This window comes from Rattus norvegicus, chromosome 13 (assembly GCF_036323735.1).
Source record: "Rattus norvegicus strain BN/NHsdMcwi chromosome 13, GRCr8, whole genome shotgun sequence".
In the NCBI taxonomy this organism is placed as follows: Eukaryota; Metazoa; Chordata; class Mammalia; order Rodentia; family Muridae; genus Rattus; species Rattus norvegicus.
Window position 1 is genome coordinate 42,432,304 of NC_086031.1, and position 26,571 is coordinate 42,458,874.

The 26,571-nt window shown below is 40.5% G+C and overlaps 1 protein-coding gene across 1 annotated transcript in view; it reads right to left on the reverse strand.

Annotated features, from left to right (window-relative positions):
• The window catches only part of Dars1 (aspartyl-tRNA synthetase 1), a 55,117-nt gene that overhangs the window by 21,953 nt on the left and 6,593 nt on the right, over nt 1–26,571 (reverse strand). Inside the window, exons 4-6 of the mRNA NM_053799.3 lie at nt 18,445–18,547; nt 3,607–3,709; nt 540–620 (exon numbers count right to left, since the gene is read on the reverse strand). Coding sequence (NP_446251.1) covers nt 540–620; nt 3,607–3,709; nt 18,445–18,547 — 287 coding nt within the window. The remainder of the gene's footprint in view (nt 1–539; nt 621–3,606; nt 3,710–18,444; nt 18,548–26,571) is intronic.

Consider the following 26,571-nt stretch of genomic DNA (forward strand, 5'->3'; position numbering starts at 1 on the left):
GGAAAGTTTTGTTTTGGAAAATATAAAGTATGTTTTGGACACTTACTTTTTATCTAAAATATATTCAAGCATGCAATACTTTACTGACAAACACATCAATAAAACAAAAGCTTATGGGGTTATCTTTTATATTTTTAAGGAAATAAAAAAGGACTTTTTCCTTTGGATTCTGGGACACCTGCCTGATAGACAAAGCTCTATCACTGAGCTGCAGCAACCTTAACTGTAAACCAGGTCAGGTCAGCAAAACTTCTAAGGAGTAAGAGCAATGTACTGACCCTGGCCTCTTGAATAGAGAGCGAACCCTCTGCCTGCCCTGTAAGTTTAAGAACAGAACTCAGGGGGTTGGGGATTTAGCTCAGTTGGTAGAGCGCTTGCCTAGGAAGCGCAAGGCCCTGGGTTCGGTCCCCAGCTCCGAAAAAAAGAACCAAAAAAAAAAAAAGAACAGAACTCAGATCAATCTCTAGGTACTGAATACATAAATACAGTCAGTGTTACTGACTACCCACAGCAAGCACAAAGTGTGACACAAACTTTACCTCTTCTCCTTCCACCTCAGGCCGAATGGCATCATCCAGCTGCAAGGGCAGGCGAGGCTCAGCCAAGCTAATCACATAAATCTAAAAGTGAGAAATTGCCAAAAATATTAAGTCAAGAAAACCAATTATCTTCTGCTTAAAGACAATGTACATGAAATGGTGTTTGCATACATCTTTAACTGAAAATACTTGGTGAAATAAAATAAGGTGATATCCATTTAAAAAGGTCATTTGTTTTTATTTTATGTGCATTGGTGTTTTGCCTGCATGTATGTCTGAGTGAGAGTCAGTTCCCTGGAACGTGAGTTACAAACAGTTGTGAGGTGCCATGTGGGTGCTAGGAATTGAACTAGGGAATTGAATCATTAATCAATTGCCCAGATGATATCCATTTTTAATCTATGTAACAGGGATAATATTTTTGACTTTATGAATTGTTTGAAGTCAACAAAAAGAACAAATATTTTATTATCCGTAGGTATACACCAATGTAATAAATGAAAACTGTGATTAAGGAAATCAATTCCAAAGCTTCATTTAAAATGGAGTCTACCACAAGGACCAAAGCATTAACACAGGAGTTGCTATTACTGTTAGCAATTCTCAGTCATTCCCCACCACTATGACCTGCTAGGCTACGCCCACCTTCCTTTCTTTATTCTTTGTCTCCTTTAACTGTCTCCTCTCATTAAACATCACATTTCTGTTCCTGCCTGTCTGGTCAGGAGCTGCCTCACAGGGGATGCTCTTTTATGCTGTCAAAGTCCCTCAATAAGCACACTAATTTTATATTTTACCGATAAAAATAGTGAGTTTATGAGTAAGGCAGTGTACGGTCTGGTTTTGTGTGTCAACTTGATACAAGCTGGGATTATCACAGAGAAAGGAGCCTTCCTTGAGGAAATGCCTCCATGAGATCCAGATGTAAGGCATTCTCTCAATTAGTGATCAAGGGTGGGAGGGCCCATTGTGAGTAGTGCCGTCCCTGGGCTGGTAGTCCTGGGTTCTGTAAGAAAGCAAGCTGAGCAGGCCAGGGGAAGCGAGTCAGTAAGCAGCATCCCTCCATGGCCTCTGTGTCAGCTCCTGCCTCCTGACCTGCTTGAGTTCCAGTCCTGACTTCCTTTGGTGATGGAAGTGTGAGCTGAATAAACCCTTTCCTCCCCAACTAGCTTCTTGGTCATGATGTTTTGCACAGGAATAGAAACCCTGACTAAGACAGGTAGGGTTTTCTGAACACCCTTAACAACATATTGTCTTATCACTTACACTCAGTGACTCACAAAAGGGAATTAACTTTATTTAGTTAAGCTAGGAAAGGAAGCTATAGTCTCCCAGTTTGTAGATTACACTTGGCATTCAGATAAAAGTGTCAGAAGGCTTTACTCTAAAGTAGAATTATCTATCATGGTTCCCTACACCCAAGTTTTAGGCTTCCGTTGGTTAACACAATCTTGACCTTCATATCCCAAGCTGAAGAACCCAAGTGCTACTGTGACTTTCTTTTCTTTTTTTTTTTTTTTTCCGGAGCTGGGGACCGAACCCAGGGCCTTGCGCTTCCTAGGTAAGCGCTCTACCACTGAGCTAAATCCCCAGCCCCTTACTGTGACTTTCATAACCAGTGGAAATCCACCCTCTCCTCCATTTGGTCTGAGTTCACAGAGTACTTGACACAAAATACATAGCTGTAACTGTTGAATACATTAAGAGTGAGGGACAGTCAATTGTTTATGATACAATTTAAATTTTTTGTAAAATACTTTATTATTATATTATTTTTTTAAAAAGATTTATTCATTTATTATATATAAGTACACTGTAGCTGTCTTCAGACACACCAGAAGAGGGCATCAGATCTCTTTACAGATGGTTGTGAGCCACCATGTGGTTGCTGGGAATTGAATTCAGGACCTCTGGAAGAGCAGTCGGGTGCTCTTAACCGCTGAGCCATCTCTCCAGCCCTTATTATTATATTATTAATATATAGAATATATCACGACGATGATGGAACTTGTAAGTTTCTAAGATTTAAATATTTATTATTGATACTTCTAATGCAAGATATGTGCTCTGCCATTGAGGTAGATTCCTTCCAATAAAAATCATAAAAATGGGGTTGGGGATTTGGCTCAGTGGTAGAGCGCTTGCCTAGCAAGTGCAAGGCCCTGGGTTCGGTCCCCAGCTCCAAAAAAACATAAAAATATGTGGTTTCTTTTCTTTTTTTTTTTTTTAAGTCATTAAGTTTTCCTTAGTAGAGTACTGAAAACACGTCAGTTGGAAGATAGTGGTGACATATCCTTTTTGTCAATATAAACAGATTTCTTTGGTAGACTTAACAAAGAAAGTAATGTGTCAGGTCAGCTCAGCAACAATACAAGATTTTCTGTATCTCAGAGCTCCATGACAATTAACTCCTATTAAATTTAACTTCATTCCCAAATCCACGGGTATAGATGTCCTGAACTCTCTTGAGTGTGTCAACCAGTCGTTCTTACGTATGCTCCTAAGTACTCTGCTCTTCCCTTCTGTGGGAAGGTGTCTCTGTGTACATGTTCTTTCTGAGGGAGGGAAGAAACTATCCCTTGTCTTGGAAACTTCTTAAAACTTTATTTATATGAATGTGCACATATATGATTATTTATTTTTGCTCACATCATAGGACTAGGTCAGAGAGCCATTTTTGAGTTGGTTCTCTCCATGTATTGAGTGGGTCCCACAGCGCACGCAAACTAACCAATTCAATGACTAACATAAACCTCAGAATTTTACATCAATTTGTTGTTGTGGTTTGGTTTTCCCCTGAGACAGGCTAGCCTCAAACTCACAGATATCTGCCTATCTCGTCTTCAGTTGCTTCCATTAAGGGTGTATACTAAGATGCCCAGCTACAACTATTACGAACATAAAGATCTGACATAAAATGGTCTAAGAATTCCTCAAATCTATATATAATCTTATCCGTGTCTCTCTTATTCTTTCTTTTCTTATGGTGCTGGGGGTCAAATCCAGGGTACCATGCATACTATGCTGTATCCCCAGACCTCACAATTATATTACTAAATGAGGCTACCTTCTGGACGTGCAACTCAACATCCTGCTGTGTACAGCTTCCAATTTTCTGATTTACTTTTCTCACAATGCCTTCTACGTCAATAATACTTTCTTTGTTGATGCTGTCAAGAGAAAAAAAATCCTCATGTTAATAATCTCATTAGAGGTGTCAGAATTCATTTGGTATTTAAGCAGCAGAATATGTCAACCATTCTTTAATACAGGAGACAGTTTCGATAAAGTCAGCCTCTTCGATCTACTTAAAGCATGCTATTATGCAGTATACTTTGGGAGACTTGGTTAAAGTGATGACTTTTTAAAAAGATGCCACAGTTTAGTAACCATTTATAAGATATTTGGGAACATAAAAGGCAATAGGACAAAGTGAACTGTGAAGTTTCTGAATTATTAGAAAACCCTTTCCTTCTTATATTCGCGATTCACTAAGATCAGCATTTCCTCTAATAAGAAACACTGGCTTCAATAAATGCGATTACTGTTATGTAATAGAATTAAGTAATAGAAGAAGGTCAACCAAAAACTGTTCCAAGTACTAAGATTATTAGGGTGCTGCTTTGCAATCACAGCTTCATTGTCTAGGGTTTCTTTGTTCACCTTGCCCCTGGACTGTGACTGATAACCTTGTGTGCACTCACACTTAAGGAGTGCTTATGTGACACTTGTATTTGGTGAAAACTGTAAGATTTAGTGTTCATGGAAAAGTTCTTTTTATTCTGCTACAGAATTGCACCTTCAGTAGTTGTGATGTTACTAGACAGCCTGGAAACCACACACTGCTACCTTTACACCAGAACACCACAGTAAGCCACAAGGTAATCTACAAAGGGTTGGAAAGCCTAGGCTGAACGCCTAGGATTCTGTCTGGAGGCAGAAGCATTGGGGTCTCTGAGTTGGAGGTCAGTCTGGTCTCAGAGTGAGTTCAAGTAAAGCTAGGGCTACACCGAGACCCTGTCTCAATAAAATAAAATAAAATAAAATAAAATAAAGAATTAACAGCTATTCGTAGCTTTTCTCTTTTGAGTATCCTGTATCACAGTCATGACTGAATACCTAGCTAAAGAAAAATCATAGTTTGTAACTAAAAAGTAGGTGGAAGAACCCTGGCAGTGTAGTGCCTGCCCGACTCTCCTAACAGCTGCCCGTCTGCATGCAGGAGCACACCTGAGGCCTGAAGAGGCGTTCAGGGCTTCTTTCACACGTCTCCGGGAGGAAAGTTTTTCCTCACTTGTCAATATAATATACCGGTAGCTAACCCTACTTCATGATAGCACCAATCTTCCTCTTGTCCATAGCTCATAGCTCTTTGGTTTTACACCCTCTGACTCCCATGTAGAGGCCTTTGATAATCCTCTCCATCTTCTGTTAGCAGAGAGCCTTCTTCAAAGCCACTTAAACATGTCCCCCACCTCCTTTGAGACAGGGTTGCATTATGTAGACCGGCTGTACTAGAACTTACTATATAACCATGGTTGGCCTCAAACTCAGACAGCTGGAATGAAAGGTGTAGACACCATGCCCATAACACTGCTTTAAACAAACATACAAACAAACAAATCACATTGACTTAATTCTGTGTGTGTTTGGGGGTGGGAGGAGATGCATATAAACCAGTCGGAAGCCCTAGATGACTCAGGTCCTGAGTGAACGTGTGTTTGTTGACATGGATACAGCAATGTTTGGGACCCCATCAAACCTCAGGCTCATGGGAAAATGGTAGTTTTCCTCTGGACCATGTGCAGATGTTGACGATGTGAAGGAAATGTTCCCCACAGCTTACACCCCATTAGATATTTACTGCCTCAAGACTGCTCCCTAGAGACTACTCCTACTAAAATTAGCTAAACCTGACTCCTTAATCCTTGCTTCCTTGATTAAATTGCATACAATAACCTGCTTTTCTGTTTACCTCTATAAAACAAACATGTTGAACTAGCAGGGTGCTGAGATTCAGACTCAGACAACTTGGGTAAGCCAGTTCTTTAATCTGATCGTGTGGGTGCAAGGGACCAAACTTGTCAGGTTTGGCAGCAAGGACCTTTTCTTGCCAGACTACTTTGCTGGCCCAATCGCTCCACTTTTTGTACTTATTTTTAAGATTCATGTGTGCATGATGAGTGTTCTGCTTGGATGTATACATGGGTACCCTGTGCATGCCTGGTGCCTACGGAGGCTAGAAGAGGTGGAGTTACAGATGGCTGTGAACCCAGGTCCTCTGTAGAGCAAGTATTCTTATCTACTGAGAACTCTAATTTTACACTAGTTTCCTTCCAGAAAAATATAAAAATTTGAATGTAATGGTTTGTATATGCTTGGGCTAGGAAGTGGCACTATTAGGAGGTGTGGCCCTGTTGGAGTAGATGTGTCACTGTGGGTGTGGGCTTAAGACCCTCATCCAACTGACTGGAAGTCAGTATTGTGCTAGCAGCTTTCAGATGAAGATGTAGAACTCTCAGCTCCTCCTGTACCAGGCCTGCCTGGATGGTGCCATGTGCCTGCTTAGATGATACTGGACTGAACCTCTGAACCTGTAAGCCAGCCCTAATTTAATGGTGTCCTTATAAGAATTGGTCATGGTGTCTGTGCCCAGCATTGAAGCCCTAACTGAGACAGTGAGCAAAGAGACCCTCTGCTTAGGACTGGCTGGAAATTTCCTTATTAGTACCAGATGTTAGGTTTCAAGTGGAGATAATTGGATGAGGTGCCTATTTAACATATCAAAGGGGACATGAAGGCCAGGTTCTCGTATTCTTCAGCCCCTACCTGTTGTTACAAGGCCATCCTGACTGGCATACCCCACCTCCTACCCCCAACTCTTCAGCTCAGGGGGTTAGGCTGCTCCTCCCTATATAATCCAACATTTTGGTTACTGGTCCTCTTTGTACCTTTGGGTCTTTTGGCTGCCACCCAGCCCCAGCACCGCTCAGTCTGCTCATGTCCATTCTGGACTCTCCCAGATGGCCCTGCCTCTGGATATGCTCTCCCATGTGTCTGTAATATACTTCTCTTCCACCACACCTAGGAACAGTTAGTCAAGTTCTGTTTTCCTATTTTATTCATTCACACACGTTCTTTAAATTTTGAATAATCCATTTAATAATAATAATATTTTATATATTTTTTTTATTTATTTATTTATTTATTTATTTATTTATTTATTTATTTATTTATTTGGAGCTGAGGACTGAACCCAGGGCCTTGTGCTTGCTAGGCAAGTGCTTTACCACTAAGCTAAATCCCCAACCCTGATATTTTTATATATCTAAATTTATGCCTTTATCTACCCCTATTTGCAGAAATGAGTGAGTTCATAAGAAAAAAACATAAACAAGAAAATTAATTTATAACAAAGCACTAATTCTAAAATTTTCTAGTAGAACAACCTGTAAGCAGCTGAGAGTTTTCTGTGTATTTGTGTGTGCAGATGCACATACATGCACACTTACAGTCAGCACAGCGACAAAACTACCTGCCAATGTAATTTTTTTTCTGAGGTGGGGTGGTTTTGAGACAGCTTCCCAAAGCCCAGGCTGGCTTTTATTTAATTCATTATGTAGCCGAGGTTTCCCTTGAACGCCTTACTTCCACCTGAGCTTACAGATGTGTCTGTACCACTACACCCAACCCCAGAGCAGCATGTAAAGACAGTGTATAGGACAGTCTGCCACCAGAAAGACACTGGACTAGGTAGCATTCAATTCCACATTTGAAACATGCCTCTATGTCTGCATTTTGAAAAAGAATTGTCTCTACCAGGTAACTAGAAAGCTTGAGTTTCATAGATGCTGTGTAGTGCAAAATAATCCCTGGTGGAAAGCAAAGGAACTCCCAGGAGCTGATTCGGTACAGGAGAAATGGAGGGCGTAAATTACACACATCTCTGCCAGAACTAGGTCAGTCGTTTTTATTATTAATGCCTGAAACACATGGTCACTGCATCGTAGTCCAGTCTCTTTCATTTTCAACCACTCTTTTGACTCTCCATATAATTAATCACTCAGTAAATAAGATAAATTAGTACAGTCTTGATATTAAGATGTTCTTAAGGAAAAGGCAAAACAGATTACATGCCATTCATTAGGAACTCCCAACCACTAACTCAAAACTTTAGTTATAACCAACAGTTTCCATAGAACAATTTGCAAAAGGAATGAATCATTTTTTTTTTTTATTAACTTGAGTATTTCTTATATACATTTCGAGTGTTATTCCCTTTCCCGGTATCCGGGCAAACATCCCCCTCCCCCTCCCCTTCTTTATGGATGTTCCCCTCCCCATCCTCCCCCCATTGCCGCCCTCCCCCCAACAATCTAGTTCACTGGGGGTTCAGTCTTAGCAGGACCCAGGGCTTCCCCTTCCACTGGTGCTCTTACTAGGATATTCATTGCTACCTATGAGGTCAGAGTCCAGGGTCAGTCCATGTATAGTCTTTGGGTAGTGGCTTAGTCCCTGGAAGCTCTGGTTGCTTGGCATTGTTGTACATATGGGGTCTCGAGCCCCTTCAAGCTCTTCCAGTTCTTTCTTTGATCCCTTCAACGGGGGTCCTATTCTCAGTTCAGTGGTTTGCTGCTGGCATACGCCTCTGTATTTGCTGTATTCTGGCTGTGTCTCTCAGGAGCAATCTACATCCGGCTCCTGTCGGTCTGCACTTCTTTGCTTCATCCATCTTGTCTAATTGGGTGGCTGTATATGTATGGGCCACATGTGGGGCAGACTCTGAATGGGTGTTCCTTCAGTCTCTGTTTTAATCTTTGCCTCTCTCTTCCCTGCCAAGGGTATTCTTGTTCCCCTTTTAAAGAACGAGTGAAGCATTCACATTTTGATCATCCGTCTTGAGTTTCATTTGTTCTAGGCATCTAGGGTAATTCAAGCATTTGGGCTAATAGCCACTTATCAATGAGTGCATACCATGTATGTCTTTCTGTGATTGGGTTAGCTCACTCAGGATGATGTTTTCCAGTTCCAACCATTTGCCTACGAATTTCATAAACTCGTTGTTTTTGATAGCCGAGTAATATTCCATTGTGTAGATGTACCACATTTTCTGTATCCATTCCTCTGTTGAAGGGCATCTGGGTTCTTTCCAGCTTCTGGCTATTATAAATAAGGCTGCAATGAACATAGTGGAGGACGTATCTTTTTTATATGTTGGGGCATCTTTTGGGTATATGCCCAAGAGAGGTATAGCTGGATCCTCAGGCAGTTCAATGTCCAATTTTCTGAGGATCCTCCAGACTGATTTCCAGAATGGTTGTACCAGTTTGCAATCCCACCAACAATGGAGGAGTGTTCCTCTTTCTCCACATCCTCGCCAGCATCTGTTGTCCCCTGAGTTTTTGATCTTAGCCGGAATGAATCATTTTTATATTTTATAAAAGCCTTCTATAATGAGTTTGGCTTTGTTTTGAAAGTTGTTCTATAGTCCATGTTGGCCTTGAGCTCATTGTCCTCAGTTTCCTGAGTGCTAGGATTACAGGTGTGTACCACTTACCCACTTCAGAGGGTCAGTTTATTAAAACATAATCCCGACCTGGTTAGGTTTCTATTGTTGATAACAAGATGGCAAACCCAACTTGGGCAGAAAAGGTTTATTTCATGTTTTAGTTGTAGTCCACCAAGAAGGGACTCAATAGAAACTCAAGGCAGGAAGGAGCCCAGAGGCAGGAACTGAAGCAGAGACCATGGAGGGGTGCTGCTTCCTGGCTTACTCAGCCTTCTTTCCTTATACAACCCAGGCCCACCTGCCCAGGGGTAGCACAGATCACAATGGGATGGGCCCTCCCACATCAATCATTAATCAAATGAAATCACCACAAGCCATTCTGGTGAGGACATTTTCTCAGTTGAGGTTCCCTCTTCTCAAATGATCCCTGCAGAGGTCTCTGTGACCAGCATGGCCAGCAGAGTAACAATGTGTGGGAGGCAAGAAGGTAGTTCAGTTCAGTAGCCCATGTTGGTTCAACTAGTTTATTTTAGACACATTTTGTAGAGCTTTCCTGGTGATGATTAACTTAATCTTAGATGCACAACAATAAAGCTTACGTTGTGACTACACTGAAACTCTGTAAAAATACATGTGATGTCTTCCATAAAGATGGGTTCTGCAGATTGACAAGCTCATGATTTGGGTCTGGAGGAGGACCTGGTGTGGTTTTAGCCACACTGATAGCACAAAGGGGACCATGTCCATTCCCAGCCTTCTGGGCAGAAAATAAGTTATACATCCCTCCCCTTGAAAAGACATCCCTGGCTCTCCTAGTACTCATCTGTGAGCACAAGGACCTTGATACCCTCCCAACACACACAAAAGCCAACTTGTGCTGACACTGACACACACACACACACACACACACACACACACACACACACACACAAACAATACAACTGAACCCTTGTCAACTCAATACACAAGCATATAACTATTAAAGTGTAATCTTTGTCCCCAGATCTCATTCTAATATTAATATCAAAAAATAAAACATAAATAACTTTAACTGTTCCAGTGTTTAAAAAGTTCCAGTCATGGAACTGGAGAGATGGCTCCGTGGTTAAGGCACCTGGCTGTTCTTCCAGCAGACACTGGGTTAGACTGAGGCACCCATACGCTAATTCACAAGTGCCTGTAGCTCCAGTCCCAGGGGACCTGACACCTTCCTCTAGCTTCTGCAGGCACCAGGAATACAAGTGGTGCCCAAACATACATGCAGATAGAACATTCATACATAGAAATTTAAAAAAATTCAGTTAATTAGGCGCGGTAAATTGAAATTGGTCATAACACATCTATCAGTGAATCAGAACATGAGGCTGCCTGTGTCAGCCCCTTTTCATGACTGGGATCTTCAGAAAAATTGGCTGAGACACGGGGCTGTAACAAGCCTTGTGCTTACTCCAAATTAAACATTAGAAAGATCAAATACTTTCTCATCCTTTCATATAAATAAATAAACAAAACTAGGAAACTACAAATGAAGGAAGGGAGATAGGGAGGGAAGGGAAGGAGGGACCAACACAAAGGCATATTAGTGAATTTTCTTTCCCTCAGTGGGTCATTTACTCTGGAGATCACTGGACTAAACAAAACTTATAAATGCTGTGAAAACGCTCCTATTTGAGTAGATAATCTGAAGGTCATTGCTCAAATTTTCCTTTCTACACAGGCATGAGATAAATGTTAAGTAGCACACTACTCTAGTCAAAACCATGGCAATACTACATGCACATGGGAAGATAGTGAAGATGTAAACCTGGGGAGGGAAAAACCATCTCAGCATTCTTATCTTGATGTTGGGTCCTGGGCCAAGTGCCAGCTCTTCCACCCTCCTTTTTCCCTCCTTCTTTCATTCCTCCAGTTTTGTTCTGTCTTTCTGGAGTACGGTGTGTTAGCACTCAGGAGGCTGAGGTAGGAGGACTGATGTTGAGTTCAGACACGTGGATTACAAAGTAACTAGAAGCCAGCCTGGGTACAGCATGGGACCCTGTAATCTATCTAAAACACCAAGCCAGACCAGACCTCCAGCTTAGACGGTCACTCATCTGGGAAAGACAGACAGAGCAGCACGGTTTGTTCTTAGATTTTAAGCTACTTATTGGCTGTGCTGAGGCTGGAGTCTGGGGCTTCACTGTTCATGTTAGTGAAGTATCCTACTTCCTACTGACCCACATTCCTAGTCCTTAAGCTATTAAAAAAAAAGTTAAGAAAACATGGCTTTAAAACTTATCTTCTGGGTTCAGTAGTTAAGAGACCCTTGTTGCTTTTGCAGAGGACCCAGGCTCAGTTCCCAGCACCCACCTCTGGTGATTCATACTCTGGCCTCCGTGGACACTACACACACATGTTGTGTACTTACGAACATGCAGTGTCACACACAGAAAAGAAAAATAATTTTTAAAAACCACCTTATTTTTTTCAATTACAAAAGAATACTTTATTATCCAGATTCAAATGCTAATCCAACTTCATCCTCTATGGTCAGGTTTCTATTTGGTACATAACTTCACATTTTTTTTCTCTCATTTGCAGGTAATATGGAATGCTTTATAAATTTTATGTTACCATTTCACAGTATTTTGTTGAATTTATCTGTGTTTTTCTAAATGCTGAAGGTTAACACACTTTTATTTTGTAGCTCAAAAAAAAAAAATCAGCGTAATATGCAAATCTCTAAAGCAATGCCCACTTTATCGCGCAGCCATTGCCTTCTAAGTCCAGTTGTTTTCCACTTAAACTTTACAAGTGCCCATACAATAGGGTTTATCATTTAAAGATAGAAAAAAAAGATCCTAAGAGGTTAAATGATTAGCGACCACCGTGCAGCTGGCCCAAATAAATCAAATGTTATTTGTTACTGACTCAAAAATTAGCACTAAATTTAAATATAAATATTATCTTCATCATATTTGCAAACAATCTACTCTCATTTTTAAGACCCTATGGGCTATGTTTCTCTAAAGCAAAGCTTTTGTGACACTCAAGTAATGGGCCATCTGCTAAGAGTTTTCCAAAGTCCACGAATCTTATTACCTTCTTCAATAGTGCTGATATAGCTTGATGCCCTGATGTTGCCAACTTTCACAGAGCTCAGCAGAATCTTTGTATGAAATAATAAGTTATTAGTTATATTTAAGCTAGGTGATTTAAAGCCATAAACTAGCTGAGAATTCCTGACACCAGATTTTAGACTTAATCTTACGTGTGTATGGAGCTCCTAAGGTCAGAGAATAAGAGTGTCAGTCCTTACTTCTAGTTGGTTTGGGACAGGGTCTTGTTATCATTTTCCTACGTTGTATGTCAGGCTAGCCAGCCAGAGCTTCCAGGGACTCTCCTGTCTTTACTCTTCTGTGTGTCTGGAGGAGTGCTGGGATAACAGACCTGTAGGATTCTTTGTCCAGTTTTTACACCGATGACTCAAATTCAGGTCCATAGGCTTGAATGGTATGGCAAGTGCTCTAGCCACTGAGAAACATTCCCAACCCTAGACTGAAGTTTTAAAAAAATTACTTATAGGGCTGGAGAGATGGCTTAGAAGTTAAGAGCACTGGCTGCTCTTCCAGAGGTCCTGAGTTCAATTCCCAGCAACCACAAGGTGGCTCACAACTATTTGTAATGGGATCAGATGACCTCTTCTGGTGTGTCTGAAGACAGCTACAGTGTACTCACATTAAACAAATAAATCTTAAAACCATATTACTTATATATTTATTGCTATGTATATGGGTATTTTGTCTGCACACCATGTGTGCACGGAGTGTGTTTTGGAGGTCAGAAGAGGATGTCAAATCCCCTGCAACTGCAGTTACAAACAGTTATGAGATGTTATGCAGGTGGGAATCAAACCCAGTTTTGTGTAATAATAATTGGTTCTCTTAATTGCTGAACTATCTCTCCAGGCCTCCTAGTCTAATTTTTAAAGCATACCTTTATTCAAAATTTCGGGGGTGGGGGCAGTTGCATACACACACACAGTCATCTCTTCCCTAGCAGACAGCACCTTGTCCCGGCAAAGAGTCAAAGCATGTAGGTTCAAGGAGTGGCAACGAATAACACTGCAAGGCCTTGGCCTAAGCCACCAACTTATCCAAGTAGATACTTGGCTTCTTTGAGTCTCAACTCGAGGCAAGTATTTGCTCTTACCAGAGAACTAACATGTCTCCCTATTTTTTAATCTCTTTCCCTTTGTTACCCTAGTTTGGCCAGGTGCCTGGACCAATGCAGGTGCTATTAAGTTTTCTAAGTCAGTGAGACTTCTGAGTACTATTTTTTCTATTTCACAGCTCTAATAGTTAATGTAGTAAACAGAAATTTTACACCTACCAATCAGGGAAATATCTATTTTAGGTGAAATATCTCAAAAGAAAGAAAGTAAAGGAAACTAGCACGTAGCTAGGTGACTCAGTAGAGAATGAAGATTGTGCTGCGACTCGCCAACCATCACATCATTCAACCACATGACTAATGTGGACACATATGTAGGTACAGAATAAGCTTTGTTTTCAGAATCAAAACAGCCTGATGTTTGGGACAGTGAGCATGAAGAGTAATAGGTAATTCTTAACTTTAAAAACTACTGAAGCAGAGGCCGGAAGAGCTCTGAGTTCCAAGTCAAACTTGTCTACACAAAGTTCTAGGCCAGCCAGGGTTCCTAGGTGAGAGGCTATCCCTTACAAAACAAGCATCCAAACTACTATTCATATCAGTTACAGTTCTTTAAGGCTGCTGCTATAAAATCTGCTAAAACCTCAAAACCTTGCATTTATATTAACTGCTGTCCTCTATTAACACGTATGTGATACTGAAAGGCTTTCAGAGCACGTTACCAAAACAAACAAACAAACAAAAAACCGCCCCTGCCATTATAAGACTTAACTGTAACTCACACAAATGACACTGAATTAAAAATGTTTTTCAAAAGAAAAATAAAGTCTGACTTCTTGTATAACTCTTTAAAGAATCAAGTGACAATGTAAAGTGAGGTCAAAGGCACAGCCTTCTGCTTTCCGAGAAATTTCATTTTCAGAAAGACTGTCCACCATTTCAGACACACAATTAAGATTCTGGCCTTAAAATCCCTATGGAGTCAGATGTGTCAACTTCCCTGTGTAATTCATTCAGTTGCTTCATTTTTCTGCTCATTCAGTCACAAGAAAATTGATCCAACAGATTGATTAAAATGATCTGCTCAACCATCCTATGGCACTGAATCTAATTAGTGAGCCAACTTTTGGGTGAGAATATTGATAAACTGGATAATCCCAGGACACATTTTCCTCCACATTAAACTCCACTGTTTCCTTTCAAGGAAAAAAATTCAAAAGCTTAAAATTAGTAATACAGTTTAGTCAATAAGGCCTCATATTTAATATCTAAAGTAAATGCTAAGATCATTACCTACTTAAGATATTAAAAGTGACCTTGATTTCTGCCTTTTAAGTGATTAGGAAACCCCAGCTGGAACTATCTGATTTGGTATTTTTAATAGTGGAGTCCTGGCTTTTCTCCACCTGGTAAAGGCCAATGGGAATAGGGTTAAACATAGGGCTGTATGGAATTAACATATAAATACCATTCTTTCCCCCACTTTGCTATGTAAGAGTTCATGTTCTATCGTCCAGTGTCCGTGGGTTGCAATCTTCAAAATGGAAACACCTAGAGAGCCAACAGTGTCCTGAGGCTCCCTCCACAGTACAATCAGTCACAGCATTTCATATGTATAGATGGACCCAGGAGAGAATAAACACTAAGTGCGGATTAAAAGCAGCCTTTTCCTCACACACATATTTCTGTGGGTATTATTTTCTAAACCAGATCTTGGCAGCACAGTTAGCCGGCCCACTCCCTAAAAGCAGCTGGCTTCCCCCAAACAATGTGCTACAAAATATTCCTTCCAATCACTTCATGCTTCATTGGTCCTCAGAATCTTAACGTCAGCTAAAAACATAAGTAAGCTTTTCATTTGATTTAAGCACAACACCCAGAACTGGTTTAGAAGCTGGTCATGTGCTGTTTTCATCTTAATAGGAAGCCACTGCATATTTTATAGAACTTATTTGTTTTTCAAATTTTTCTTGTGTAATTCTTCTTATAAATGAAAGGATTAAAAAGCAAAGATCCTCAAGAATTCTGCTAATTAACAAAAGTATCTAAAGGCTGTAAGTCTTAAATTTTGATCCCAATTGTCAGGTAGAATATATGGACGGGCCCAGCTGAATGGCAGATCAGGTCATGATTCACACAATGGCCTCAGTCTCGGTGTGAGAAAAGCACCAGGAGTCTGTAGAATGAGGAGCTTACACACATCGCCAGGCAAGGGGAAGAGAAAGCAGAGGATAAGGGAGTTCTGGGTGAAGTACAGTATGATGGGGAGCAGTGAGGGAAGGGCCTAAGAAAACAGTGGGGTTATTTCTACTGAGTTCCAAAACTCTGAAGCCATCTTCCACTCCTGTTATTTTTCTCATTCCCACACAGGAGTAGTTAGCAAACAGGCAAGACCTTTTTCAAGAAGATGTAACACTTATTTAAGAGCAATGCCAACACTATCTGTCTATGTCAGGCATTGCCAATGAGAAACATGAGGCTCCCAATCACAGTGGTAATGTGGGTGACTTCAAGCATGAAGAAACATCCTGTGAACTGAGTTACTAGTTCTACCCATCTGCACTTGATGTCCTACCTTCCCTCCAATTCCAGGCAGCTCCTACAACTATTTCACAACAAAAGCTACACTTCGTTCACAAGCAAATCACAGATATTTTCCTCAAAGTAAAGTACCACACTTACTATGTATTTACTAACCACCCAACATTTGTAAAGTTGTTCACCTACACTTAAAAAGTCAAATTCTTGCCCTTTAAAATTGAGCCATTAATTGGTCCTGTCAAGGCTCAATGTCCCAGTGTAGGGGAATGTGAGGGCAAAGAAGTGGGAGGGAGTGGGTGGGTGGGTGAGGGAGTACCCTCACAGAAGCAGGGAGTGTGTATGTGTGTGTGTGTATGGGGGGTGGGGGGGGATAGTAGGTTTCTGATGGGGAAACCAAAAAAAAAGGGGGGGGGGGATGACACTTAAAATATAAATAAAAATGCAATTTAAAAACTGAGCCATTAAGTCTCTCAGCATTATGTCATTAACCTCACTCCCCCATAAACCGTGATCTTATTGCCCAATTCCAGGCTGCACAGTGATTTTTTTAGGGATGTACATGTCACACAACAGAACTGACAATGTCTTAAGTCCCACTTTAGAAAAATGTAATTTAATAGGATGCTGCTCATGTCTGTGCCCTGAGAGCACTTTCTCTAGGGAGAGCAGAGAGCAATTTAGGGAGTTTTGGCTTGTACAGCTGTGTGATAAATACCTGCAAGGCAGAATGGCGAGCAACAGGACCAGCCAGTAGATCCTTGTGCTTCACAGAAGCCTGGCAGAAGGCAGTTACTTGGACTTCTAAATCTTGAGTTGCATTTTCCCCAACATTACCACACAGCTGTTTTCACTGGGGGATTCTGCACTTCATTCCTTACAATGGGAGTGAGGGAAATTATAAAATACACTGCTGAAGGCCATGCTGGTGAGGAAAAGGCCAAGCCTTATCAAAAGTATGTGGGTTTATTAGGTCTATTTGGTAGCATCAAGGTCCACATTTGTAACTATTAAATTTTTTATTACTGAGACTATTCAGAAAAAGTAACTGTCATTGCAAACAAACTCAGTTATAACTCCTTTTCTTCTATTGTTTTTACAGCATGCTTTTAAATATGAGGTGATTTCTTGGGAAGGCCCTTCTTCTTTATAAAAGAAACAAACATTAGTATTACAGTTAGAAAACTTAATTCCTCCTTTGGAATTGTTTTTTGTATCAATGAATTCTAACTATTTCCCTTTACTGTGTAAACCCCACTGTTCCCCATCCTCCTGGTCTTCTCCCAGAACCCTTCCCTCACTCCTCCCCATCGTCCTGTTCCTCACCCAGAATTCCCTTATCCTCTGCTCCTATGTAAATTCGGTGTTTCAATCCCGTGTTTCCTTTGTTAAGACAGACAGAGACCGCAAACCAGTGCTTTAATTCATCTGGAGATTGCACCAATGTTTTCAAGAAAATTGTCTTATTAAGCAACCCAAACAGCTACCAATTATCACCATGAGTCTTAGTCACAAGAATCTTCATTTTTTACAAGGTAACAAAAGCCATCAATATACCTACTATTAATTACTCTCGCTTAATTCTTTAGTATATCAGTGCCAAGAGTTACACAATTACAATCTAAGCATGTACTAAAGCTACTGTATAAAATTGGCTACATCATTTGTATATAACTGAAGGTTTTATAATTTGCAATAGCTTATACTTTCTCCCACACATTGCTAACTGTATAGAGTCTAATTTTAATGCACTAAATAAATAGGTACATGCTTTAAAATCCTTTCAGCACATGCCTTTCATTCTAGCACTTGGGAAGCAGAAGCAAGCTGTGACAGACAGAAACTCTGTCTCAAAACACCAACCAACCAACCAACCAACCAACCAACCAACCAACCAACCAAACAAACAAACAAAACCAAAAGAGCAACAAACTCTTACAGCTCAACTGTTAAGTATGAATGCCATCTAGATCTTTGTTGAGTTCTACTTCATAACCATGAATATAGAATTATCTGTATTTCTGTTTAAAAGAAAATTAATTTCTTGTATTTGTGAGTGGGTGAATGCCCATGGAGTCAGAGTACCTAACCTCCCTTCTTTCCTATCTCAATATCCTGCTTCTTGCAACCCAAACAAAACAATGTTCTTCTGTAGAGCTCTGAGCCAAGCAGTAATTCCTTTACAGCTAGGAAAAAACAAGTTTTATCTCTTTTTTCCCCCAGACTCTTTGGTGTCAAAGTTAAAAGCTGTAACATTATTAATACATGTCTGACTTCCTTCAGGAGGAAATCATCTGCAAAAGCACACTGTCTTATTTTACATACTTTTATTAGTTAGAAAACTTGTTGCTCATTATGTATCTCAAAGGGGTGGGGGAAGGGAGGAAACAAAACTCAACAAACACAGCAAAATCAAGTTGCTGTGCCTGTTCAGGGTGCCAGGCTTTTGTGGCTCTACTTGGAAGGAATGTGACTTGTCTGTGAAGACTGCAGCTTCAGCAGTTCCCAGTGAATCACAAGCCTGTGCTCCATATTTTCTCCTTTGTGAGTTTAATGTATTCAAGCAACACTGAACTGACAATTTAAATAACTACATTTTTAAACAAACGAAGCATTGATGTTAATGTATGAAAATGGTCCAAACCCCTGGGAGTCTTGGTTCCCACCATTGTTTATTCTGACAACAGGATATAATTGCTTACTTACTTGGCAGCAAATTTCACCATCTGCTTGCTTGCATGGTCTCCCACCGCCACAAGAGCCTGGACATTAAACTGCTGCTGCCTCAGGACTAAGAAGCACTGCTTCCCTGCAGGAGACAGAAAGAACACGGCACACTAAGAACATATTATTTCAGGTTTTACAAAGGAAAATGCTTTTCCACTTTAAGACTAGGTTACAAAATTTATATACTCATCCATAAAGTATATGCCTATGCTCATCTATCGCTTTCAAAGCCAGCATACCCACACTCAACTGACAGTTACGGAAACACTAGTTTCTATGAATATCAAAAAGTACATTTGGACAGATTCTTTTGAGAACATAGAGATACATAAATCTAGAAGATTACTCTGTACCATTAAACAAATTGCAAGTTATTTCAGATGACTTTCACCATTCAACCAAATGTCTCTATGTTCTACAGGCAAGGAGACTGCACTAACTACCATGGAGACGTCAGTCATGCAATCACAAAGTGCTAATCAAGTGTTTACTAGTTAGAGTGCAGTGTCTTTGGGGTGGTCCATCTACGGGGGTCCTTCTGCCAAAAGACATTTCAAAGAGCACACAGATTAGCAAGCTAGCTCCTGTCTCTGGCATTCCATTTCCCACTCACTTGTCCTTTGCAGCAGTCCCGCGTTTTAAAACTTAGCAATATTACTTTTGTCAGTAAAATGCCACTTTTCCCCCCTTTTTTTTCTTTCCCTCCATCTTTATTAACTTGGGTATTTCTTATTTAAAATGCCACTTTTTAATAAGTCTTGTAACTAATTGTACTTTCACATGTATTTTCACGCATGCTGGCCTTTTGCTTCCTATCCTTTCATAAGAGTTGTCATTTCCTGTTCTTAGCCTGAAAAACATTACTTATGCATTCTGTATTGTCCATCCCTCTTCTTCCAAAGCAGATCATTTTAAGTCTCTGATCGAGTTCTAGAAAACTATTTCCTCATAAAAATGAATTAATCTTTTTTTAAAAAGATTTATTCATTTATTATATATAAGTACACTGTAGCTGTCTTCAGACACACCAGAAGAGGGCATCAGATCCCATTACATATGGTTTTGAGCCACTATGTGGTTGCTGGGATTTAAACTCAGGACCTCTGGAAGAGTAGTCAGGTGCTCTTAACCACGAGCCATAGCTCCAGCCCGAATTAATCTTTCTAAGACCATGTGTCTCATCAGATTATCTTATGAAACATCACAAATTATGACTTTTTATTATTCTTTTATATTAAGAATTAACCTTGCAAAAACAAGCAAACAAACAAAAAAACAAACCAAAATCTGGAAGCAAACAGTTACTACTGTCAACACATAGAATTTTAAATGTGACCAGAGTGCAATCATGAATTTAAATAAGGTTAGCCAGGCATTTTGGCCCACACCTTTGATCCCAGCACTTTGGAGGCAGAGGCAGGCAGAGCTCTTTCAGTTTGAGACCAGCCTGATTTATAGCTACAATATGAAAATAAATAAAAAATTTTAAGATTTAAAAAAGGCAGGTTGCAAGTAGAATGTCAACAGAGATAGAATTTATTGACTTGGTAGTCACATAATCGACAGATTTTTATCATGAAAAAAAAAAAAAGACACTAACTTTTCCCTCTTGTTTTACAATATGATTCAGATAAGAGTTAAAACTAAACAAATTCAAAGGCATTGAAGGTACTGGATGATAAAAAAATTACCCCCAAAACTTGCACATAATCAAAATGACATTATCTAAGAATATTACTATTCATAATGCTAACTCCAACTCCAGATGAGATCCAACAACTTTTCTGATGGCCTAAACGCTATTCTCATGTGGTGCACATACATATATGTAAACACTCATAAACATAAAATATTTTTTTAAATTACATAAAAAATATGTTAAAATTGATGGTAAGGGGGAAAAATCGTCAAAATGTGGATCCTGTCCCACTTAGAACACAATGTATAGAGAAATGGAAGGTGGTGTGCTTATTATAAACCCAGTGCAGGCTGAGAGGAACCAGTATTTTAGCTGCTGTAGTAGTTCATACAGAAGCAGCCCAATCTTCCCTCCATTATAAAGCTTCCCAGCAATACAATACAACTCTAAAACAGCACAAAAGACTCCTAGTGAATGGAGACTTCTAAGGAGTTTACAAAAGGGTTAGCACTAGGAATTAACACTCGACGGAATGGTTTGATAGAGTAAAAACTTTGAAACCTGTTTTTTGTCTGTTTGATTGATTGGATAGATTTTTTTTTTTTCAAGTCAGGATTTCTGTGTATCCCTGGCTATCCAGGAACTTGCTTTGTGGGTAGGGACAGGTTTGGGATTAAAGATATGGGCCACCAGCATCCCAGCAAGACTTTGAACTCTGAATGTCAGAGAAAACATCCTATCACTTCTACAAAGTGGTCTCACAAGAAAACTATTAAGCCATTGTAGGTCTCTGCTATTCATTTGCAAAATACAGACTAGCATACTTCTCAAAGGTTTACTCTTCTTATAAAGATTTATAATTGCGAGGATGATATATTGGCAGCTTATTTGAGGATTGCTTATCATTCCTATTTTGTAGGTGAATAACTATGTACAATTTATGCAAAAGGCTGAGGATAAGGATAACTATTCAGTAAACATTTACATGAGAAACTGATCAAATTGCACAGGCAGTTCCATTTGTTTTTGTTCAGTATGCTAAGGGGTGAGGGAGAGACGGCTCAGCAGGTAAGTGCACTTGCTGTTCTTGCTAAGGACCCAGGTTAAGTTCCCAGCACCTACACGTCAACTCATAATGCTAACTCCAACTCCAGATGAGATCCAACAACTTTTCTGATGGCCTAAACGCTATTCTCATGTGGTGCACATACATATATGTAAACACTCATAAACATAAAATATTTTTTTAAATTACATAAAAAATATGTTAAAATTGATGGTAAGGGGGAAAAATCATCAAAATGTGGCTGGTAACAACTGACAAAATAACAAGGAATATTGCTCTTCTATTTTTCTATTTTTAGAACTTGCTATAGGCCGAGAGTGCTGGAATATATACCCTAGAGGCAGAGTCAGGTCAACACTTATGAGGTCATGTTTTACCTTTTCTATTTAGTGATTTTTCACAGCCAGGAATACATAATGAAACTTTCAGAAACAAAACGAACAACAAACCACCACACATACACCCTCTTTCTATAATAAAAATCTTTCCTAATTAAAAAGTTTAAAAAAATATGTATATAGAGTATGCACATATGTATGGGTGGGTGTGCTTGCCTATATAGCCACGTGAAGGCCAGAGGTTATATCAGGATGTCTCTCCTCAATAGCAGCCCACACCCACGCCCACCCACCCTGTGTGTGTGTCACATGGAAGTCAGAGGACAATCTGCAGGAGTTTGTTCTCTCCTTCTGTCATATGTACTCTCAGGATGTGACTCAGGTCATAAGGCTAGTAAGGCTCTCATGCACTAAGCCATCTTGCTGGCCCTCCTTGAATTGTTCAGTTTCTGAACCTGAAGCTTGTCGCTTTGACTATACTGGCTGGCTAGGAATCCACTTGTCCTCCACCATCCATCTCAGTGTTGGGTGAAAGGTGCATGCCACAATGGCTAGCTTTTAAGGATAGGTTCTAAAGATCGGAACTCAGGACCCTATGCTTAGGCAGTAAGCACTGTACACACTGAGTAGTCTTCTAGGCCAAAAAAACCCAAAAAAACAAAAACAAACAAAAAAAACCCCACGATCATAGACAAGGCACAAAAGGAAAAGTCAGGGCTAAAAAGGAAAACACATTCTAGATGTACCCTTGGGTGTGGGATTCAACACACAGAGTAAAGAAAATGTGGGAACGTCTAGGACTTAAACACAGAAGGAAATAAGCATCCCAAGATCTGATACATCTACTACTGGAAAGACTATGAAGGGGCAAAGTAAAAACAAAAACAAAAATGAAACAGAAAAGGCCAGAGACTAGGAAGGAGGGCTGAATGGTCAGAGTCCCCTGAGCTCACTCTGCTCTGATCCTAAATTGTCACGTCTGTGAAGCCCAAGACCTAAGCACCTGGCTTCAGAGACTGAACGATATCTACCAGACGGAGAAAACATGAAGTAGACGCCTGTAACGCTGGAACTCAGAGGTGAACAAGATTATCCAGTCAGACAGCTGAGGTTGAGGCCTCTATGGGCTACATGGGACAGACAGTATATCCAAAAACAAATGAAAAAAAACAATCAAACAAAAAGCCTCCAAACAACTAAAACAAACAAACCCGAACAAAGAGGGCAAAACACCTCATTGGGAGAGCCTGTACAACACTTCCTGGTCCAAGAAGAAAACCGGTAAACAATGAAACTGAGGACTAACTCATACAACAAAGGAAGAACTTTTCTTTGAAAATGGTACAACAGGGGCTGGAGAGACAGGGTTCAGCAGTTAAGACCACAAGCTGCTTTTCCAGAGAATTCAAGTTTGAGCCCCATCACCCACGAGGCATCTCAAAACCAGACATAACCAGTTACTTCTAAGGGACCTGAACAACAATTAATAGGACTAGTGTATAAAGTTCTTAAAGATTTATAAGAACAGTGAATCGCCCCTCACAAAGACAAAAACAGGCAATGATTCAAAACGGGTAACATGAAAGAAAAAAAAAATTATCATCTGGGCATAGTGAGTCAAACCTTTCCCAGCACTTGGGAGGTAGAGGCAGGCTCTTTGAGTCCAGCCTGGTCTACACAGAGTGAGTTCCAGGACAGCCAGGGCTACACAGAGAAAGCCTGTTTCAAAAGAAAAACAAAGCAACAACCAAAGTTAATTGTAAGGCATGAGATGTTAGTGCTATGACAGCAACAGAAGTTGAAGCAAATAATGGTGATACATTATTAACTTCTCAAATGAGTAAATTTAAAAAAAAAAAGAATATTCAATGCTCAAAGAGTTAAGTAAAAAGCATCCCACCTTAACTGGCTAAAAGTAAACTCAGCCAATGCTAATTGAAGGGCAATTTGGCAATGAGCAGGATATAATTAATTATATTTTAGACCACTTTCTTTTTCTCTTTTTGTTTTCAAGTGTTTTGTGTAGCTCTGGCTGTCCTGGAACTCACACTGTAGACAGGTTGGCCTTGAACTCACAGAGGTTCATCTGTCTCCGCCTACAGTGCTGGGACTAAAGTCCTGTGTTACCACCACCCAGTTAAAAAAAATATGTTTCTTAGGATGTATGTAAAGGGAATTAAGTATGGAAAAAGTCATAATGACAAAGACATTCATTACATTAATATTCATGGAAGAAAACGAAAACTGTTACCCCTCATTTCGTGTTTGTAGGCTTCATTCACACAACTGACCTACAGTCAACTTCGGTGCCACCGTACCAAGCTGTCTCTGTGAGAGTGTTTCTAAATACTACAGCTTTACAGATAGTCTGCTCAGAAGGATTCAAAACCCAGGGCAGAAAAGCCGTTCTGGTGCCTTGGCCCAGAACTGTCTACTCAAACTACTCCCATCAGTACTTATGAGGCCAAGGTCTTGCCATGTGCTAACACCTGCAACTGTTTTTCTTTGGCCCTGCCTGTGACATTGAGAGACATGCACTGCTTAGTTCAATGTTCTATAAGGCACTGCCTTGCACATGGAGAGCCAGAAGCAGCATACACGATCCTTCTGTATAAAGTTAAACAGTAACAGCAATGGTTGTGTGTGTACTAGCACAGGCCTGGGTTTGAGCCCCAGCACCATAAACAATACATAGTAAATCAGTCTGGGAATACCTATATGCACAGACATGGAAAGATAAAAAGTATGGGTTATAAAATTGTTGACTCAAACATAGTCTTCATACTCAGGCTCATGAAATCAGTCTGAAAAACTTATGGCTAATTTTCTATTTATTACTGACTTAATTCCATATTATTTGAATATGTTAAATAAGGTATTAGTTTTATAATGAAGAAAACAAATTAAGAATACTATAGACAGGATTACTAAGGCTTGGTTGCTTCTAGTCCAGCTGAAAAAGTGTGAGCGATCCTACCTCAAAATAGCAATGACAGAGAACACCTGACGCCTTCTTTTGGCCTCTCAGGAGTGAAGAGAAACACACACAAACACAGAGACATAAATCTCTAAAAAAAAAATACTCTACCTTCTGGTTTCCGCTTATGCCCGGAACTGACCTGGTCCCACAGCTCTCTGTACCCAAATCCCACGGGGAAGAGAGCTGGACTCACAGAAGTGCAGACAATCCTGAGAGTTCAGGGGAGACTGGCACTTCTGCTCATATCCCTGGCCCAAGAGAAACCCGCTTAGAGCCTCCTGGACACAGACACCTAGGAGAAGTCAGGGAGAGGGTCCTTCTGGTCTCTGCCTACTCCCACAGCTAAAGTCAGTTGCCAGGAGTGCTGACACACCTTGAGAACAGAGGTAGGACCACCACTTCTGCTCAGAGGGACCTGCCTACAGCCTTCAAGACACATGAACCCAGGAGCAGTCTGGGACAGGACCCTTACAGTTTCTGTCTGCCCCCAGAGCTGACCCAGTCCCACAGCTCTCTGTACCCAGATCCCACTGAGAGAAAGCCAGGTCTTCAGGAGTACTGACACACAGGCTTACAGGAAGGTCAAGCCACTGTTAGAGACAGCAAGACTACCTAACACCAGAGATAACCAGACAGTGATAGGCAAGCGTAGGAACCTAAGCAACAGAAACCAAGACTACTTGGCATCATCAGAGCCCAGTTCTCCCACCAAAGCAAATACTGGATATCCAAACACACCAGAAAAGCAAAATTTGGATTTAAAATCACATCTTATGATGATGATAGAGGACTTTAAGAAGGACATATATAACTCCCTTAAAGAAATACCGGAGGGTTGGGGATTTGGCTCAGTGGTAGAGCGCTTGCCTAGGAAGCGCAAGGTCCTGGGTTCAATCCCCAGCCCCGGAAAAAAAAAAAAAAAAAATACCGGAGAGGGGGCTGGAGAGATGGCTCAGTGGTTAAGAGCACTGACTGCTCTTCCAGAGGTCCTGAGTTCAAATCCCAGCAACCACATGGTGGCTCACAACCATCTGTGATGAGATCTGATGCCCTCTTCTGGTGTGTCTGAACAGCTACAGTGTACTCATATACAATAAATAAATAAATCTTTAAAAAAAAAAAAAAAAGAAATACCGGAGAACACAGGTAAACAAGTTAAAGAAGAAACACAAAAATCCCTTAAAGAATTACAGGAAAACACAACGAACAGGTGAAGGAATTGAACAAAACCATCCAGGATCTAAATATGGGAATAGAAACAATAAAGAAATCACAAAGGGAGACGACAACCCTGGAGAGTGAAAACCTAGGGGAGAGATCAGGAGTCATAGATGCAAGCATCACCAACAGAGAGAAGAGAGAATCTCAGGGGCAGAAGATACCATAGAACCTAAAGAAAGAGATACCCATAGGCATACAAGAAGTCTACAGAACTCCAAATAGATAGGACCAAAAAGAAATTCTTCCCGTCACATAATAGTCAAAACACCAAACGCACAAAACAAAGAAAGAACATTAAAAGCAGTAAGGGAAAAAAGGTTAAGTAACACATAAAGGCAGACCTATAAGAATTACACTGGACTTCTCACCACAGACTGTGAAAGCCAAAGATATTGGACAGATGTCATTCAGACCCTAAGAGAACACAAATGCCATCCCAGGCAACTATATCCAGCAAAACTCTCAATTAACATAGATGGAGAAACCAGGATATTCCATTTTACATTTCAAATGTTTTTCCCTTTCCCAGTTTCCCACCCATAAACACCCTATCCCATCTGCTCCTTCTTCTATGAGGGTGTTTCCCTCCGCCTCCTCACCCTGACATTCCTTTACACTGAGGGGTCCAGCCTTGGCAGGACCAAAGGCTTCTCTTCCCAATGGTGCCCAACAAAGCCATCCTCTGCTACATATGCAGCTGGAGCCATGGAGTCCATGTGTACTCTCTGGATGGTGGTTTAGTCCCTGGGAGCTCTGGTTGGTTGGTATTATTATTCTTATGGCGTTGTAAGTCCCTTTAGCTCCTTCAATCCTTTCTCTAACTCCTCCAATGGGGACCCTGTTTTCAGTTCAATGGTTGGCT